We start from the raw sequence: 18388 nt of genomic DNA, 5'->3' as shown, positions 1-18388 counted from the left end.
AGCGCAGTGATAACACATTTAAATGACAACTAAATGAAAAATCAGACATTGTTTTTCCATTGGAATTTGGTTGTGCTTTTAGATGGTTGAAAGGATAGTGATAACACATTGGGAATTCAACAAACGTCAGGCTGACGTTTTCAGTGGGTGAATAGAGGTTGAAATCTCATGTATTAAGTCTCTAAATAATATTACCCAAATTTCCACATTGAAATGACATGGTGTGCCCAGTGGGTGGTTGTGTACAGAAGGCTATAAGTAGCAGCTGGAATATAATTATTATAAGGCATGCAAACAATTTCCAATATGCTGTTAACATTTTACATTTTAGTCATTTAGCAGACGCTCTTATCCAGAGCGACTTACAGTTAGTGAGTGCATACATTTTCATACTGGCCCCCCGTGGGAAACGAACCCACAACCCTGGCGTTGCAAGCGCCATGCTCTACTAACTGAGCTACAAGGGGACCTGTTAAGGGTATGCTTGGCTGATCAAAATAATACTTTAATAACATAAGCTATAACAACATAGTGCTATACGAATACAAAGAACAGCGAGACTGTGAGGGCTCTGTTTTCCAATAAGGCCATGCAAGTAGCCCAGTGAACACCGATTAAGGATTTACCATGCCAAATGATGATGTCAGCTCAACTTGGTTATTTTCCTACGCGCGTCCCAAGGGTCAGCTGGCGGAGAGATTTGCCTCCTTACTTTCATGAGCAAGGCAAATATACATCTGTGCAAACAAGTGTGAGTGGCAGTCAAAGGCCCGGCAGCACAACATAGGAGAAAATACGGCTTTAGTTTCCCTCTGTAAAAACAGGGAGGAACAGGGAATCTGTTCTGCCCTGTGACTGTGTACTCCTATAGGAGACACTCCATGTTTGCCTGTCAGGGAGACGAACGAGAAACATGGGCTGCTCAGAAGGGTCAGGGAGCGGTTTGAAATCCTCCTTTGTGCTCCTAGTCTAGCTGTGTTGGAGACAATGTGGATAATGAGAGAGGAATTTGGCGTGGAGCAGAGTGGAAGCACCTCGCCCAAGCTCAGGAGCCCAACCAGCTGTCTGGGCTTTTGTCTCCCAGGGTTATGCTCTGACTACAGGCATGTAAAATGATTGATATCACTGCTGCACTCATTGTCTGTAGACCACAGTAGTGAACAACTTACACTCCCTAAAAATGTGGACCTGCTGTGAGAGCCACCATATCATATCTTATATCTACTGTTTTAGTGTAAAGTTGTGCCATGTTCCTTTATGTTCTGTTCTTATTGGCGAAGAGGTCTATTGTAGCCTGTAGGTCTATTACTGATCTCTAATAAGTGTATACAAAACATGGCCTCTGCATTGTCGATTCGGGTGTTTTTCAGTTTCCATTGTTAGCTTATTGTTGCCTATCAACTCGACGGGATGTATTCAATAATGAGCCTGCTACTGCTTTAGCTTTCTCTTAAGCACAGTATTATATTCAATCATCGATTACTACTGTCCCTGAGACTTCAATGTAGTGTTTTTTTCTGGGCTATTTTTATTTGGTTGCCAAGAGATAAAATGTATTATCGAGGTACAAGATGCATTTTCTTAGTTGCTAAGGTGAGATGGTGCTGATGCATTATATCCTCAATAAGTGAGCAATTATCTAACATCTCTCTCAGCATAGCATTGAGTTTGTATCCAGGAGCCAGGAACAAATGGATATCATTTTGTAGGCTATACATGATGCATGTGTCCAGGTGTCCTTCAATGATCATTATCTTATCTCGTGGTCATCTGATCTTAGATGTGTCTGAGGCTGAAACCCTGCACCATTCAGTTTCTGAACCACTTGATAAAGTCTTGATGTAGATTGATGTAGGTTGGCATAGAAGTAGAATTACTAGTAATTATATTTTTAGAAATGTATTTCTAGGGTTGGCATAATCTTATGTTCACTGTGGTCCTTAAAATCATGAATAAATACAATTAAATGGTTTGTTGTTTTAGAACAGGTTAAAGTAAACTTGTGTATTGTCACATTTATATGGATGCATGTGGTTTATCAATGTAATAACAATACCAACTCACGCCCCTTGGCTTGGAGGAGGAGGGACTTCTCAACTTTCATGGGCTGAATAATTGCAAGAAGTCCCATGGTTGAAGGCGCAAGACGTGGATGGAGAAGCCCCTTGCCGCTGCACACGTGGATGGGAATATATGTGGCAACCTGTTGATAACGGAGTTATGATAATGGATAACTTTGTAGGAGTACAATGACAAAAGTGACAGTAGACACATTATTGTTCTTGCCGACCGCGAAGACGGAGTAGTAGGCTACTGCATACCCATGGAATTCAAACTTTTAGGATAGTGGTAACAAACGTCTTAACTTTTATCTAGTAACGTTTCGGTGGCCTACAAAGTCACACGTTTCTGTAAATGTGAAACAATATCAGAAATAATACAAATGTCAGTGCGCAGTGAAACAGTAGTCCTACTTTACAAAGCAAACATTTTCGTTATCATCCATGATGAAACAATAATCGTACAGGTAGCCTAGTACAGTATGAGGACACACCAGGTGTTGTCAGAGCAGACTGATTGGAATACATAAATAACTGTCAAACGTGCAAATAACTGGTCGGTAGCTAACCATTCACCAAGAAGAAGCCTATGTGAAATGGTCTCCACTTGCTTTACTTACTGGGAAGAGATAACTTGAAGACAATTCAGTTAAAGGCTCAGTTCACAATGAAACTGCTGAGCTTACTTTGCGTTGTTGTCGGGTTGTGGAGGGTATGCCTGACGAACAGAAACTGTCAGAACCTCTTCATTGACAGCTGTCATTGCTCCTCCGAGAGGTCCAAGGAGTTGGGCAGACAAAAGTTCCGGGTGAAAGTGGTGTGTGATGATGTGGAATTACTGGACACTCTACAACCCAGTTTCTTACCCAACAAAACAGTTTCCCTGTGAGTATGACATCAAACAAACAATAAAACAGTAGTTGAACAAAGATGATTAAAACGGTGTGTGTACCAAATGCAGGGGCGCAACTTTGGTTTTAGAAGTGGGGGGGACATTTACAATATATATATATATATATATATATATATATATATATATATATATATATATATATATATATATATATATATATATATATATTGTAAATATATATATATTTGTTTTAATATATTTTCCTTTATTATTTTCCCCTAACCCTACCATCCCTCCCCTATTTGGAGTAAACTAATGGACAACAACACTTAGGCTTCTACTTCCAGCTTATACATACTATATACATTTTACGGACACAGTATATTTTACAATAGTTATCTTTTGTTTGTTTTTAGTCCAATTCTTCTGAACACTATCCAGTTTTGATTTCTATTTGCCATATATTTTTCAACTGTGCTGTGATATTTCACAAAAGTTCTGAACCTTTCTATTCTCATAGATTCTACATATTGTAAATAAATACAAAAATGTTTTGCTAAGATTATTATTATATTATTGATCGATTGACTATGACTTTTTAAATCACTCAGCAGTGCTATTTGCAGAGGGGGACATAACTTGGCAGGGGGTCTGGGGTCCTCCCATTTTTGGGGTCATCAAAAGCACATTTCCTGCATTTCTACACAATTACATTTACGTCATTTAGCAGACGCTCTTATCCAGAGCGACTTACAGTGCATACATAATTTTTTTTTCATAACCCCTGTGGGAATCGAACCCACAACCCTGGCGTTGCAAACACCATGCTCTATCAACTGAGCTACATCCCTGCCGGCCATTCCCTCCCCTACCCTGGGCCAATTGCACACCGCCCCATGGGTCTCCCGGTCGCGGCCGGCTACGACAGAGCCTGGATTCGAACCAGGATCTCTAGTGGCACAGCTAGCACTGTGATGCAGTGCCTTAGAACACTGCGCCACTAATATGACCCTTGGCCCTTCTAGCCGTCTCTATTTAGAACAACAAAAAGTAAACAAAAATGCCCACAGTCATCAAGCTAGGTAAGAGATTATTAAATATGTTTAAGTGATTGATAAGACTGAACTAGATCCATGATAATTCAATAATCAATATTGTGTTGCACCTTTAACCAATAGCCTAACAAATGAACAACTCTTAAAAATAAAGTACTTTTATTTATTTTTTCAACTGAACTTTTGATCGTCTTTAAGACATCCTCTATATCAAATTTCGGCCAGACCGCCCAGCCAACCCGAGCTGCCTACACACCCGACCCCCACCAGTCTAGTCAATAACTCAACTCTGTCCCCAACACAACTTCCTTCCCATCTTTTTTTTATGTCTCAAGGGAAAGGTTTGGAAAACACACATAGACCTACACATTAACACACAGAAATAGTACACCCTCCATATAATTAAATCATAGGCCTAATAGTAGAGCACTTTTTAATTGCACACAATATAGCTGGGTCACCCCGTCCTGCCTCTAGGGGTCCACGGCTCTGTAGCGCCCCAACCCAGGGATTGCCTAAATGTGACCGACCGGCTCGATTCGGTCTTATGTAGCAACATTTGAAATTGTGTTTTTTACATTGGATAAAAGTAGAGACTCAGAGCTAGAAAATGGTATATCATACACTACAGTTGAGGAACAATGGGAAAGTAATTATGCTTTGAAAGTTTATCAACTTGTAACCTCATTTTTGAGAAAAAGGCCCTTGAATGTTTTGGTACACCTACTGGAGAGCTCTTCTTTATCTACAACTATTCAGCATTGTTTACACCCTCAAAGCTTTAGCCCCACCCATCTCTTTAAGGATTCACGTGAGGCCATGTACTAAACAACCAAAGATTTCAAGACTAAAGGCTGGGTTATACTACGGGTGTGTTGTAACATTTTATCTGGAGTGCCAGAGTGTGCTCAGAGTGCGCTCTGGGCGTTCGTAAACTTCAGATTGTCTGTTCGTAAATTCAGAGCGTTTCGCTTTCGGAGCGTTCAGAGCGCACACTCTGAAATCGGAGTAGATAGCCAGAGTGAATTTACCAGCTACGTCTATCGACAGTTGTCGCAGTGACATCATGAACATTCTATTGAAATGGTTACTTGCATAGTGGAGTCTTTTGTTTAGACATGTAGCTAGTTAGCTAAACAATGAACCATAATCCCAACTCATAACGTTACTACCCTGCATGAATCTGCAGGTAGCTAACCAACCAGGTTCAATGTTAGCTAGCTAACATTAGTCTATAACTATGAATGTAAATGGCTCTGAGATACGAATAATATAACTACACAGATCATACACGTAATGTTAGCTAGCGAGCCAGCCAGCTAACGTTAGCTAGCTAGCTAATAGTACACTTTAACTTGAAATGAAAACGACTTTCTGACTAAATTTGAAACTTGTAATATCTGCAAATGTAGCTAGCTAGACTATCTTACCCGTATACATGGATGGACGCTTCTCCCTCTCTGTCATGGATGCCATGGTTGCCCTTAGTTTGAAGATGTAATCCGGAGACAGGTGTTTTATACAACAGCCTTCTGTGTGTTCTCTTTTCGACTCAGTCTGCATATTTGCAATCAAACGCCAGAAATTTCTCCAATCTCCTTAGCTATCATACTCTAATTCCACTGATTTCAAAACTCGGTCCTCCAGAAAGTGGAGAGCAACACTTATGCAGTTCTACTACCTGATATCTTTCAAAAAAGCCAGCTACACATGCTGACCAGCTCATGTTATAGACAGAAGCAGACCAATCTGAACTCATCTCTCGCCATGTCCAGCCCACTCCTTATCTCAGCTAATCATGGCTGTCTTTTTCTGTGGCTAAACCAACTAGGCTCGTAATTTAACAATTTTATTCAGATTTACAGATGGCATACAAGTTTGTTATTAAGACACATGAAAGTTCACATGTTCCAGAAGGCATTTCTGGCAAAAAACGCATTTTGAATTAAAAAAAAAGTTTAAGTTCAAATGGCTCTCCTGTGAAGTAGTGGCATATGCCTAGTTTCCTGAAACAAGTCACAAATAGGTATCTGCCCTGAAGTGGGCATGTTTTCAATACAGACTCCTTTTGTCATACAGTATTCAAATATAAGGCATCCAGACCTTATGAAAGTTGCACAGTATACCTTTAATCTTAAAACAAATCTAGTGAGACTGTACATAACTTGACATTTCTTCCATACATTGTGGGAGGATAACCATCCTTCCAATTAATGGCAATGCATTTATTAGCCACTAAAAATGCTAGGTTACACCGTTTCTTCTGATAACAGTCTCCAGTATCAACATTTCCAAGCAAACAAAAACAGGGAGAAGGGAGAATCTGTAGACATGCTGAGATAAAATAACATACTCTTTGCCAGAATTCAGCCAGCCTTCACAAGACCACAACATATGCAAATATGTCCCCTTTAGTGCTTTACACCTGCAGCAGATTAATACAATTTCTGAATGCATGATATTCAGTTTCACTGGCATATAGTATGTTCTATGGATGGTCTTAAACTGTAGTAATTTATGTCTGAGATTATATGAACATGACTGGGCATTCTAACATATCTGTACCCATTCATCATCATCAACAGCCTCTCCCAGGTCTTCCTCACATTTTTGTTTTACATGTTTTGTGTCATCGGGAAAAGCATCTATCAACCCTTGATACAGTTTGGAAATCAACTTTGGAGGTTTGTCAGACTGCCTTAAAATAGCATCAGGCTTGTCCAGTGTTTGCTGGACAGAGAGAATAGTGTTCACCTCTGTCACAGACTGGTCTTCCCTGGCTGCCTGACCCTGCTGAGACCCCTGTCACCATCTGATCCTCCTAAAATGAGGCATGACAAAGAATTACCTTGGTGTACATTTATACATGATTATCCAAGAATATAATAAATGGTTCAATAATTGAAATGACCATTATTCCCAGATCCCAGACTGTAGCTTTAAGCTTAAGCTGCTTTCCTGTAGCTACTGTAGGTCTACCCATCAATTCAAGATGGAACTTTGTATAATTCACTGAATATACTGCAAAATTCACCTGAGCTCCGTAGACTGGTCTTCCCTGGCTGTCTGACCCTGCTGGGAGTCTTCCCACTCCTAAAAGGTAGGCTATAAAAATAGCTCAAGAGAAAGTGCAAGTCTCTCCAACTCTGCTCTCTTCATACTACAGTGCATTCGGAAAGTATTCAGACCTCTTCCCTTTTTCCACATTTTGTTACTTTACAGGCATATTCTAAAATGGATTACATTATTTTTTCACTTATCAATCTACACACAATACCCCATAATGTCAAAGTGAAAACAGGTTTTTAGAAATAAAATTCAAAAACAGAAATAACTTAATTACGTAAGTATTCAGAGCCTTTGCTATGAGACTCGAAATTGAGCTCAGGTGCATCCTCTTTCCATTGATCATCCATTAGATGTTTCTACATCTTGATTGGAGTCCACCTGTGGTAAATTCAATTGTTTGGACATGATTTGGAAAGGCACATACCTGTCTATATAAGGTCCCACAGTTGACAGTGCATGTCAGAGCAAAAACCAAGCCATGAGGTCGAAGGAATTGTCCGTAGAGCTCAGAGACAGGATTGTGTTGAGGCACAGATCTGGGGAAGGCTACCAAAAAATGTCTGCAGCATTGAAGGTCCCCAAGAACACAGTGGCCTCCATCATTCTTAAATGGATGAAGTTTGGAACCACCAAGATGGGAGATCTCTACTAAAATTGCTGTCTTTTCAGCATTTTCCTCTCCAATATCTGGTGCACCATTTGTAATTTATGAAAGGATGCTCAAAAAGACTAAGTTGATGAAAAAGGAACCAACAAGATAAATCTTATTCACTTTACATGGACTGTCAGGTGAAATAAGAGAATGCACTTTACAGTTCGGAGACCAAGCACATCCACCCTGCAGGTGTGGAAATTCACTAGGCCTACAAGCCTTATAGTCTGTTTTAGTCATGGAAGCTGTATGGAAAGGTGTTTCATTGAGGGAGAAAAAAGCAAATAGGAAATATAAAGGAGCGCCTCTATTCCAAACACTGTGGCGGAAGATTGTTGAAATATGAATGTTGATGAGAAATAATTAATGATGATAGCATTATGGATTTTGAATTAAATTCTGAGCAGCGTTGGCCATATTTAATGTAAACAGAGTAATTCCGCTGCTCTAAGATACATGATTAATTATGCACCAAGGCTAATCTTGTCTTCACTTGCTTAAACTGTTGTTGCAGGTGTTCGCTGAGGCATTATCAAGTTTTGATTGGAGGAAGGGTTCTTCACTGACAATCTTGGGTCACGGTCATGTGTAAAAAGTCAGTGTTTATATTGTAAAAGCTCATAAACGGTAAATGAGCAGGGCTAAATTAATTATCCCCCCGAAATAGCATAAACATTGTCTCTTTGTCCAATCAATGCCTCTTGGCAGGAAATTAGGAGTATCCTTCATTGCAACAACAGTTTACAATTCAAATAGTCTACTCTTTTTAAGAATACAAATTACAAATCCTTTTTAACGTTACATTCAAGGTGATAAATGTAATGCTCACTGTCTTTCGTCTTGGTCAACAAGCCTCCAGCAGGCCTCTTGGTTGGCCAGGAAGCAGTTTTCCTGCATTAGGAAATGTGACCTTTGTCGGGCCGAAGTGGCCTCCCACGTCTCCCTTTTGTGTAGACGTGCTGTGAAAAGAAACAGATATGAGAGGAAAGTAGGGTATGCACGTCATGTGGCTTACACTGAGTGGATTCTCTTACTAGCAGATCTCTCCTAATGCTTCCCCTTGGCCTCCTTCATTGTCCCTTTTATTCACTTCACCGCTCCAGATAATGAGTTCTGTATTAGTGACCTTCTTCATTATGGCACTTACAGTAAGGTTTCGCAAAGTAGAGGCATTCTATTCACAAATAGTATATAGTGGTTGTAATTAAGTGGCAGCACTGTCCCTATGTCTTTACTTTTATTTTCACTCAATTGTATTATTTTTATATGCATCTGTAGTCTATTTATTACAAATTCCTATGCAGTATAACACATCTTCAAACATAACAGATTGAGAAGAAAATTGAATGTTTGTGAAATGTCCATAATTCCTAGCAGCTCTAGAGCAGCAGAAGCCCTCTATTAACACCTCTGCATGTTTCCCACTCCGACACATGTGAGAAGTTGCTCTGGAGTTGGAGTGGAGTCTGACAGCTCTGTTGACCTTGACCTATCTGGTGTAATCGTTTCAGCGGCAAGTATGAGAAAGAGAGAGAGGCACTGTGTCTCTGTGGAGAACAGTAGCAGAGATTGTAGCTGACACCTGTCTCAGGCAATGCACTGGCTGGGAGGCATAGCACTGGTCTAAGAGAGAAGAGAGACAGAGAGAGGAAGAGAGGAAGTCAGAGAGAGAAGCTGGAGGCATATGTACACAGGGAGAGGGAGAAAAGGAGAGAGAAACATTTAGAAGGATAGAGGGAGTGACAGGGATAGAGACTTGGAATGAGTGACACAGAAGAAATGCACAGGGAGACAGGAAGTGTTGTGAAAAGAGATGTTTGGTTGGTGAGATGGAAGGAGCAATAGAGAGAACATGACAGAGAAACACAAACATTGTCTTTGCAGGCGGTTGTTGTTGCTCAGTCACAGTTGAAATGCAAACCTACCCGGGGAACAAGATGTTATCTACTTTTAGATATTGTATGTGACAAGGCGTGTGTTCTGCACTTGCATAGCTGACAGCAAAGAGAAGTTTAGACTTCTTCGTCCGTCTCCTTCTCAGAGATTTGCAGTGCAACTGTCATGTCAGATTCTTTTCCTTGTCAGAATCTGTAAAAAAGAACATTGCAGTATAAGCATGCATGTACTAACTGTAGGTAATGTAGCATAAGCAAGCATTACATCTTTATTTCAGTTGCCAACGATAATCTTCTTTTGGATTTAGACATCCTCTACGAAAGAACCACAAATAGCTCCTCAAAACCCCCAAAGACTCTATTCTCTCCAAAAGTGATGCTTGTGGAAAAGAAAATTAGTGCATTTGGGTAGGGACATATCTGGAGTTGTCTGGCATAGGCCTACAGTAGACTGTCTTTTATTTATTTATTTATTTGTCAGGGACCATGTACCAGATTTAGCTAGATACAGTGCATTTGGAAAGTATTCAGACCCCTTGACTTTTTCCATATTTTGTTACGTTACAGCCTTATTCTAAAATTGATGAAATTAATGTTCTTCCTCATCAATCTACACACAATATATCATAATGACGAAGCGAAAACAGTTTATTTTTTATTTTAGCACATTTATAAAAAACAGAAATACCTTATTTACATAAGTATTCAGACCCTTTGCTATGAGACACAAAATTGAGCTCAGGTGCATCCTGTTTCCATTGATCATCCTTGAGATGTTTCTACAACTTGATTGGAGTCCATCTGTGGTAAATTAAATTGCTTGGACATGATTTGGAAAGGCACACACCTGTCTATATAAGGTCCCACAGTTGGCAGTGCATGTCAGAGCAAAAACCAAACCATGAGATCGATGGAATTGTCCGTAGAGCTCCGAGACAGGATTGTGTCGAGGCACAGATCTGGGGAAGGCTACCAAAAAATGTCTGCAGCATTGAAGGTCCCCAAGAACCCAGTGGCCTCCATCATTCTTAAATGGAAGAAGTTTGGAACCACCAAGATAGGAGAACCTTCCAGAAGGACAACCATATCTGCAGCACTCCACCAATCAGGCCTTTATGGTAGAGTGGCCAGACGGAAGCCACTCCTAAGTAAAAGGCACATGACATTGAACCCGATCGAACATCTCTGGAGAGACCTGAAAATAGCTGTGCAGTGAAGCTCCCCATCCAACCTGACAGAGCTTGAGAGGATCTGCAGAGAAGAATGGGAGAAACTCCCTAAATACAGGTGTGCCAAGCTTGTAGCGTTATACCCAAAAAGACTGGAGGCTGTAATCGCTGCCAAAGGTGCTTCAACAAAGTACTGAGTAAAGGGTCTGAATACTTAAGTAAATGTGATATTTCAGTTCTTTTTCTATTTGCAAAAATCTCTAAAAACCAGTTTTTGCTTTGTCATTATGTGGTATTGTGTGTAGATTGATGAAGGATTATTTTTTTTTTTAATCAATTTTAGAATAAGGCTGTAACTTAACAAAATGTAGAAAAAGTCAAGGGGTCTGAATACTTTCCGAATGCACTGTAGCACATTTTCATCTGTAGTCCCTGGGCAGTGTGGGCCATTGGCATTGTGGGCCACGGTCACACTGCGGCGAAAAGAGGGGCTGTTAGTGGTAGTCTGGATGGAAGTGATCAGGAGGTCATGTCTGGCTCTTGACCAGTACAATGACATCCTTCACATTATTCTGGGAATGCCATTGTAATGTAGATCATACATAGATGGGTTTGCAGCCAGGGAAGGCAACCATATAACAGCGGGACCGATAGGAATTTCTTTAGCATATGCCTTATCTTCCCCACTCATGACGTTTGATTGTTTACCTTTGTTAGACTAGCAATGTGAGGTCCGTATGAACGATAGATCAACTAGCAGACATGTTAGTCTTTCAAATAACATTACTTGCATCATTTTGTTTTTTCTTTTTTTGCACCTACCACCCACTTCCCTGGTTGGAGGACCTGATGGAAAACATAAAAAATCTCTCTCTCTCTCTCTCTCTCTCTCTCTCTCTCTCTCTCTCTCTCTCTCTCTCTTTTTTTATATATATATATATATATATATATATATATATATATATATATATATATATATATATATATATATATATATATATATATATGTATATACATACAGTGCCTTCAGAAAGTATTCATACCCCTTGACTTATTCCACATTTTGTTGTGTTACAGCCTGAATTCGAAATGGATTAAATTAATTTTTTCCACCCATCTACACACAATACCCCATAATGAGAAAATGAAAACATGTTTTTACAAATGCTTGCACCTTTATTTAGAATAAAGTACAGAAATATCTAATTTACATAAGTATTCACACCCCTGAGTCAATACATGTTAGAATCACCTTTGGCAGTGATTACAGCTGTGAGTCTTTCTGGGTAAGTCTCTAAGAGCTTTGCACACCTGGATTGTACAATATTTAAATTCTTCAAGCTGTGTGTAGTTGGTTGTTGATAATTGCTAGACAGTCATTTTCAAGTCTTGCCATAGTTTTTCATGCAGATTTAAGTCAAAAGTGTAACTAGGCCACTCAGGAACAATCTATGTCGTCTTGGTAAGCAACTCCAGTTTATTTTTGGCCTTTTGTTTTAGGTTATTGTCCTGCTGAAAGGTGAATTAATCTCCCAGTGTCTGGTGGAAAGCAGACTGAACAAGGTTTAACTCTAAGATTTTGCCTGTGCTTATCTCCATTCCATATATTTTTATCCTAAAAAACTCCCTTGTCCTTGCAAATGACAAGCATACCCATAACATGAGGTAGCCACCACCATGCTTGAAAATATGAAGAGTTCTACTCAGTAATGTGTTGTGTTTGATTTGCCCTAAACAAAATGCTTTATATTCAGGACATAAAGTTAATTTCTTTGCCACATTTATTGCAGTTTTACTTTAGTGCCTTATTGCAAACATGATGCATGTTTTGGAATATTTTTATTCTGTTCAGGCTTCATTCTTTTTTTTCTCTGTCATTCAGGTTAGTATTGTGGAGTAGCTACAATATTGTTGATCCTTCCTCAGATATCTCCTATCACAGCCATTAAACTCTGTAACTGTTTTAAAGTTACTATTGGCCTCATGGTGAAATCCCTGAGCGGTTTCCTTCCTCTCTGGCAACTGAGTTAGGAAGGACGCCTGTATCTTTGTAGTGACTGAGTGTATTGATACACCATTCAAAGAGTAATTAATAACTTCACCATGCTCAAAGGGATATTCAATGTCTGCTTTTTTTATTGTATTTTTACCCATCAACCAATAGGTGCCCTTCTTTGTGATTAATTGGAAAACCTCCCTGGTCTTTGTGGTTGAATCTGTGTTTGATTTTCACTGCTCGACTGAGGGACCTTACAGAAAATTGTGTGTGTGGGGTACAGAGATGAGGTAGTCATTCAAATATCATATTAAACACTATTATTGCACACAGAGTGAGTCCATGCAACTTATTATATGACTTGTTAAGCAAATGTTTACTCCTGAACTGATTTAGGCTTGCCATAACAAAGGGGTTGAATACTTATTGACTCAAGACATTTTAGCTTTCATATTTAATTAATTTGTAAACATTTCTAAAAACATAAGTCCACATAATTCCGCTTTATGAAGCCTTTATAAGCTGAACATCATTTAAAGCAGGGCCGATTTTTCTATTGGATTCTAATTCGATCCTTGAATTGGAGTCATATACTGTAGGGTTTCAATGTTTATTTCTCCTATAGGATTTCTATTAATTTTGTAGATGGGTATTGTATAGGTATTCACATTACATTCTAAAGGATTTAACCTCAAAGCTTGGCTATTCACTATAGTTAGCTTGGCTGCTTAACATATGTAGCCCCCACCCTCCCAAACCTCTTAAACAATTACCTGTGAGGGTGGACAGTGGACCCGTGAACTATAATAACATCATAAGAGATGGTGACCCTATATATAGTGGGGAACTGCCGGTAACGTCCCCTCTACCCAGTAGCTATCTCCTGCAGCCCCATTCCCCAAGGTCCATGAACACAACTTTTGTAAACATTTGCATTAGTTGCATCTGCATCACACATTAACGTTATTGTGCCAACATGATCTATTTTTGTATGCATAGCTGACTATTATATATTAAATTAAAGAAATGCTCATATCTTTGTGTTACTGTACCTATACATGTATTTTTCTTTCTACTTTTTATTTGCATATAAGCAATGTAAAGATGCTGTGGATTCTAAGGGGATTGTGAGAATCCTATTGGATTCAATGGAAAGATCCACTAATGCTATAAGATTTCTTGACTAGGGCAAAGGACCCTGTGCCTGTCTGTATCAGTTATACTTAGTACTCACATTGGCGGTGGCGGCAGGCATACACACAGTTGTTGTCATTCCAGCGTCTGTCATGGAACATATCCACACAGTTCTCTCCTCCCATGTCCCCAGGGTAGAAGGCTTCATTGGGCTCATTGGGCGCCCAGTTCAGGAAAGCCAAAGACTGCATGTCTGTCCAACTCCAACCAACTGGAAACAGTGGAAATCACTAATACAATAATAAACACTTAGTTTCAAGTTTCACGTTTTTATTAGTCGCATATATGGGATACACATGGTATACACCGTCCAAATAAATACCTACTTGGGGTATTGTGTGTAGGCCAATGACACAAAATCTAAATTTAATCAATTTTAAATCAGGCTGAAACACATCAAAATGTGGAAAAAGTCAAGGGGTATGAATACTTTCTGAAGGCACTGAATAGCCTCCCATTTGTACTGGACTCCAAGTGCATCGTCAAATCAACCAATCCCTCTAATCTTAATTCTACCCCTCAGATGTCCACAGACTAACCCAACTTTCCCTGTATTTTACCATTTTACTATTTCCTTTTGCAATTCTATTTTACTGTGATGTCTTACAAGAGTCTTGAACCTCTCTATTTGTACCATTTCTACCGAGATTGTCCTAAAAATAAATACTTTACCTTAGAGTATAATCATATTTCCCATTGATTGATCGTGGTTTTTCAGGTCTCCTAACAGTACTGTTTGTAGGTCCATCTGAACACAGACATTATGACTCAACAACCACTCTTGGACTCCAAAAGCGAGCCACTGAAAGACAGTACCAAAAGAGATGATCTATTGATTCTGTTTCTTCGTGGCAGTCTGCATTGGGCTGACTGTTCAATGCCCCATATATTGAGCATTCTTTTTGTGTTGAGAATGTTATATAATTGTTTATTTTATACTTGTCATTTTAAGCCATGCATGCTTATGATTGGCGGCAGACAAATTCATTCCTTTCTCTTTTGAGTAATTGCCTCTTTTATTTTTGTGGCAGAGCTGTGGTGAGTTGGTTATACTTTGGTATTGAGCATACATCTCTCTATACACCTTTGTTAATTGCTTGTGTGACAATTTTACCGTCCTTATTTACAATGTAATTCATAAACATGATACCTTCCTTTTTTTTCCAAGAAAATTGGTCTTTCCTCTATCAGTACATTTAGCAGTGCCCTTGCTTATGAAAGATAGCATTTTTGTCCTCGTGGACTGTTTTTGGTGTGCTATCTATAAATCCATTTCCTTGCTTTCCTAGCTCTCTCTTTCCTCAGGTGATGTTTCCGTCCACTCAGCTTTGTTCTAAGTGGTTTATCATGAATATTTCATAGACATGCACGCGAGTCCCCTCTATATTCTCTGTGCATTATCACACAGACGCCCCTGTTAGCAAAGATGGAGCAGAGAGTGAATGCCTCTCGGTCCGCAAAAGGCTGCAGTTTAATACGCTTCATGCAGGCTTTTAAAGGTTAACTACACTTCCTGATTTGGCCTCTTTAGATTTGGGTAATTAAGAAATGGTTGGTTTCAGGGTGTGGTTTGATGTAGTTGTCTCGTGTGTGTTTGTAGGTGGGAAGAGTTAGCCAAATTCTTTCACCAATTAGCTTCAGCCGGCTGGTGTATGACCGTGGCAAAGTTGGTTTACGTTGGATAGTCTATCTCTGGGGCTAGTTAGGGGGACCATCAATAAATTACATAATGTAAATGACACAATATTTTCATGTTGCACATCTTTTAGTTTTCTCATTAAATTAAATTAAAGTAATTGAAATTTGGAGCTATTGACATTTAACATATTGTTATACGTACATTGTGTAAGTTACCAATGGTCTCTAACTCACCCCATATGGATATCCTATGGTACAATGTAGAGAATCATTGTACCATTTAAACCACTGTGAAATAGATTTTCCATAGCCAAAAATATTGTATTTTCAGATCTACCGCTTTTTAGACTTGCTTTCAATGAGAATGACTCACATTTCTAGGTGAATTTGGTCAGGTTTTAAGCCAATTATATTATATGACTGTTGCCTCCCGTTTAAGTTTATTGTGATGGTAATGACGTTGGTATTTGATGATAATTGTTAGGTGGAGGTTGCTAGCTTCAATGGTATCTTGAACCTAGCCTAGCTTTTAGCTAGCTAGCTGCTCTGCAGTGCAAGCTAGCTTGACTTGCATTAATGTTAAAGAAACAAGTTGAGAAAAAGTATCTAAACAACATGTTTTATTATCACCTGAAACAATATATTTATCCTGTCTTGAATGAAAAGGTCATATTTTGCAGTCTCCCAAAATAAATACAATCTCTGACGAGAGACAGGCTCTCCTCCATCTTGCGTTACAAACACTACACTTGTCCATTCAGTAGCGGGGAAAGACTTTGTGAAGATGACGTACGGCATAATGAAATGCATCATGATGTAAATGAGGCATGAGGGTCCGCTTCTCAACGTCTCTCCGCTCTCCCTTTCCTCTGCTGAGGCTGACCAAAAAGGGACACCATCTTCCAGCTGATGGCGGAACTGGAGTCGCAACACATTACTTCTGCCTCAAATGCACAAATTCATGTTGCTACTCCTATTAACAGAGAAAGCTAAATATTCCTCGATTTTGAAAAAGACCCAAGCCGCTAATAATAACAACGCAAACCTATCGATACACTTTCCTACTCATTCATTACAGCTGCAGTGCTGGTTGTAGTGCGAGTTGAAGTAGGAAGAAACCTTCGCCTACCTGGCGCCAGGGCAGATGAATCGTGTGCACCTACCGCCAACAGCGTGACACAAAAAATCTATAAAAATAGGAATGCAAGGCTTTATTGTTGTTGTTTAAAAAAAAAAGTTTGGCGATCGACTAGAAATGCCTTGGAGCCTTGGATCGTGATCGACCGGTTGGTGACCACTGATCTAAAGAGACAAGGCCAAATAGACCATATATACCAGGGATCGTCAACTGGCTGCTCGTGGGCCAAATACAAATATGTTTTTGTCAAATACAATATCTGTTTGGGCTTCTTAACAACTGCTCCTCGGACGCCGATGACGTGGACGTCGATTTAGGCAGCCCCCAGCACCTCTCTGATTCAGAGGGGTTGGGTTAAATGTTGAAGACACATTTCGGTTGAATGCATTCAGTTGTGCAACTGACTAGGTATCCCCTTTCCCTTCCCTTTCTTGCATCTATTTGCATCTAAATGATTTATAATTATGTTCTGGCCCCCTGACCGCCCACTCAAAGTAAAGTAAATTCGATGACCCCTGCTATATACAGTCGCAGGAGATTGTGGCTGAAGCTACTATGGTCTGTTTCTCTCTCCCTCTCCATCTCCCAATGCTTTTTTTCAGTGCCCTTAGTGAAGGTTTGAAAAGTGACAGGTTCATCTTTAGACTAGTGCCCTATCCAGTAATAATCTCCCAAGCCCATGGGAAATGGTTATTGGAAATAATCCCTTTCTTCTGCAAAAGCTGTCCCAAGATGCTACTTTATGATCCATAGAATCCAGGGACTCAGAAGTCAGGCTTATCCATTACCCTGTATGATAACCCTTCCATAGCCTTAGGCCTTATACCTTTATCACACTTGACATTGACCAACAGTAGCAAGACCACAACCTGAGGGATCTCTACTACCTGTGGCTATGATGGTTTGTTGTGAGAGATGGATCTAGACTGTGTGTTTTTGTTAAGCAGCTTGAAGTGGTTTGTTGTTGTTGTTGTTGGTCTATAGTGTAATTGTTTGGCTCTCCAAGAAGCCACACTTCTCAGTGCCCAGTAATGAATCATGTCAAGCCGCTAGCTTTCTCTGGAAAATACTTGTTAGCCCACTTGTTATCATTGGGTGTCAAATGCTGTATTATAATTTATGTTGTGGTTTCAAAGGACCAGTTTTGCTTTATGAGATGATAATGACTCACAGCACCAGAGTTCGTGACCATTGGGGGAGCGAAAATCTTGCTAATCACACAATGCCCTCGAAAATCGAAGAATGTGTCCAAAATCGGTGCGAGTGTGGACCGTATAAAAATATTAAGCAAGAAAAATACAGCGCCAAGGATACTCTCTGGTCTACCTCCTCCCTTCACCATTGAGCAAATACCAAAGTTATTTACGCTGTCATAAGTCTGCTATGGTGAAGGCAGCCCAACCTTTGGAAACATGTTTTGTTTTCCCACATTGTTTTAAGACGTTGTAAAACACAGTGATTAAAAGCCTGCAGTGTGCTGCTTCTGTTGCAGGGTGTGATCACAGTAGGACACAAATTAACTCCCTCCCAGGCTCAGCACTGCCAGGGCCTCCGCACACATGCAGCACCACTTACTCAGTGTGCAGTCTGCTCTCTCTGTGTGTGTGTGTGTGTGTGTGTGTGTGTGTGTGTGTGTGTGTGTGTGTGTGTGTGTGTGTGTGTGTGTGTG

General features: G+C 39.8%; 1 protein-coding gene across 1 annotated transcript in view; it reads left to right on the top strand.

The window, feature by feature from the left end:
• The first annotated feature begins 2147 nt into the window (after positions 1 to 2147).
• Positions 2148 to 18388, top strand: part of LOC121553288 (adhesion G protein-coupled receptor A2-like) — a 122405-nt gene continuing 106164 nt past the window's right edge. The window contains exon 1 of the mRNA XM_041866311.2: positions 2148 to 2945. Within this exon, the coding sequence (XP_041722245.2) occupies positions 2728 to 2945 (218 nt within the window). The 5' untranslated portion in view covers positions 2148 to 2727. The remainder of the gene's footprint in view (positions 2946 to 18388) is intronic.

This window comes from Coregonus clupeaformis, chromosome 37 (genome assembly GCF_020615455.1).
Source record: "Coregonus clupeaformis isolate EN_2021a chromosome 37, ASM2061545v1, whole genome shotgun sequence".
NCBI classification, from domain to species: Eukaryota; Metazoa; Chordata; class Actinopteri; order Salmoniformes; family Salmonidae; genus Coregonus; species Coregonus clupeaformis.
Note: the sequence above shows the minus strand (reverse complement) of the source record. Positions and strands in the feature narration are given on the sequence as shown.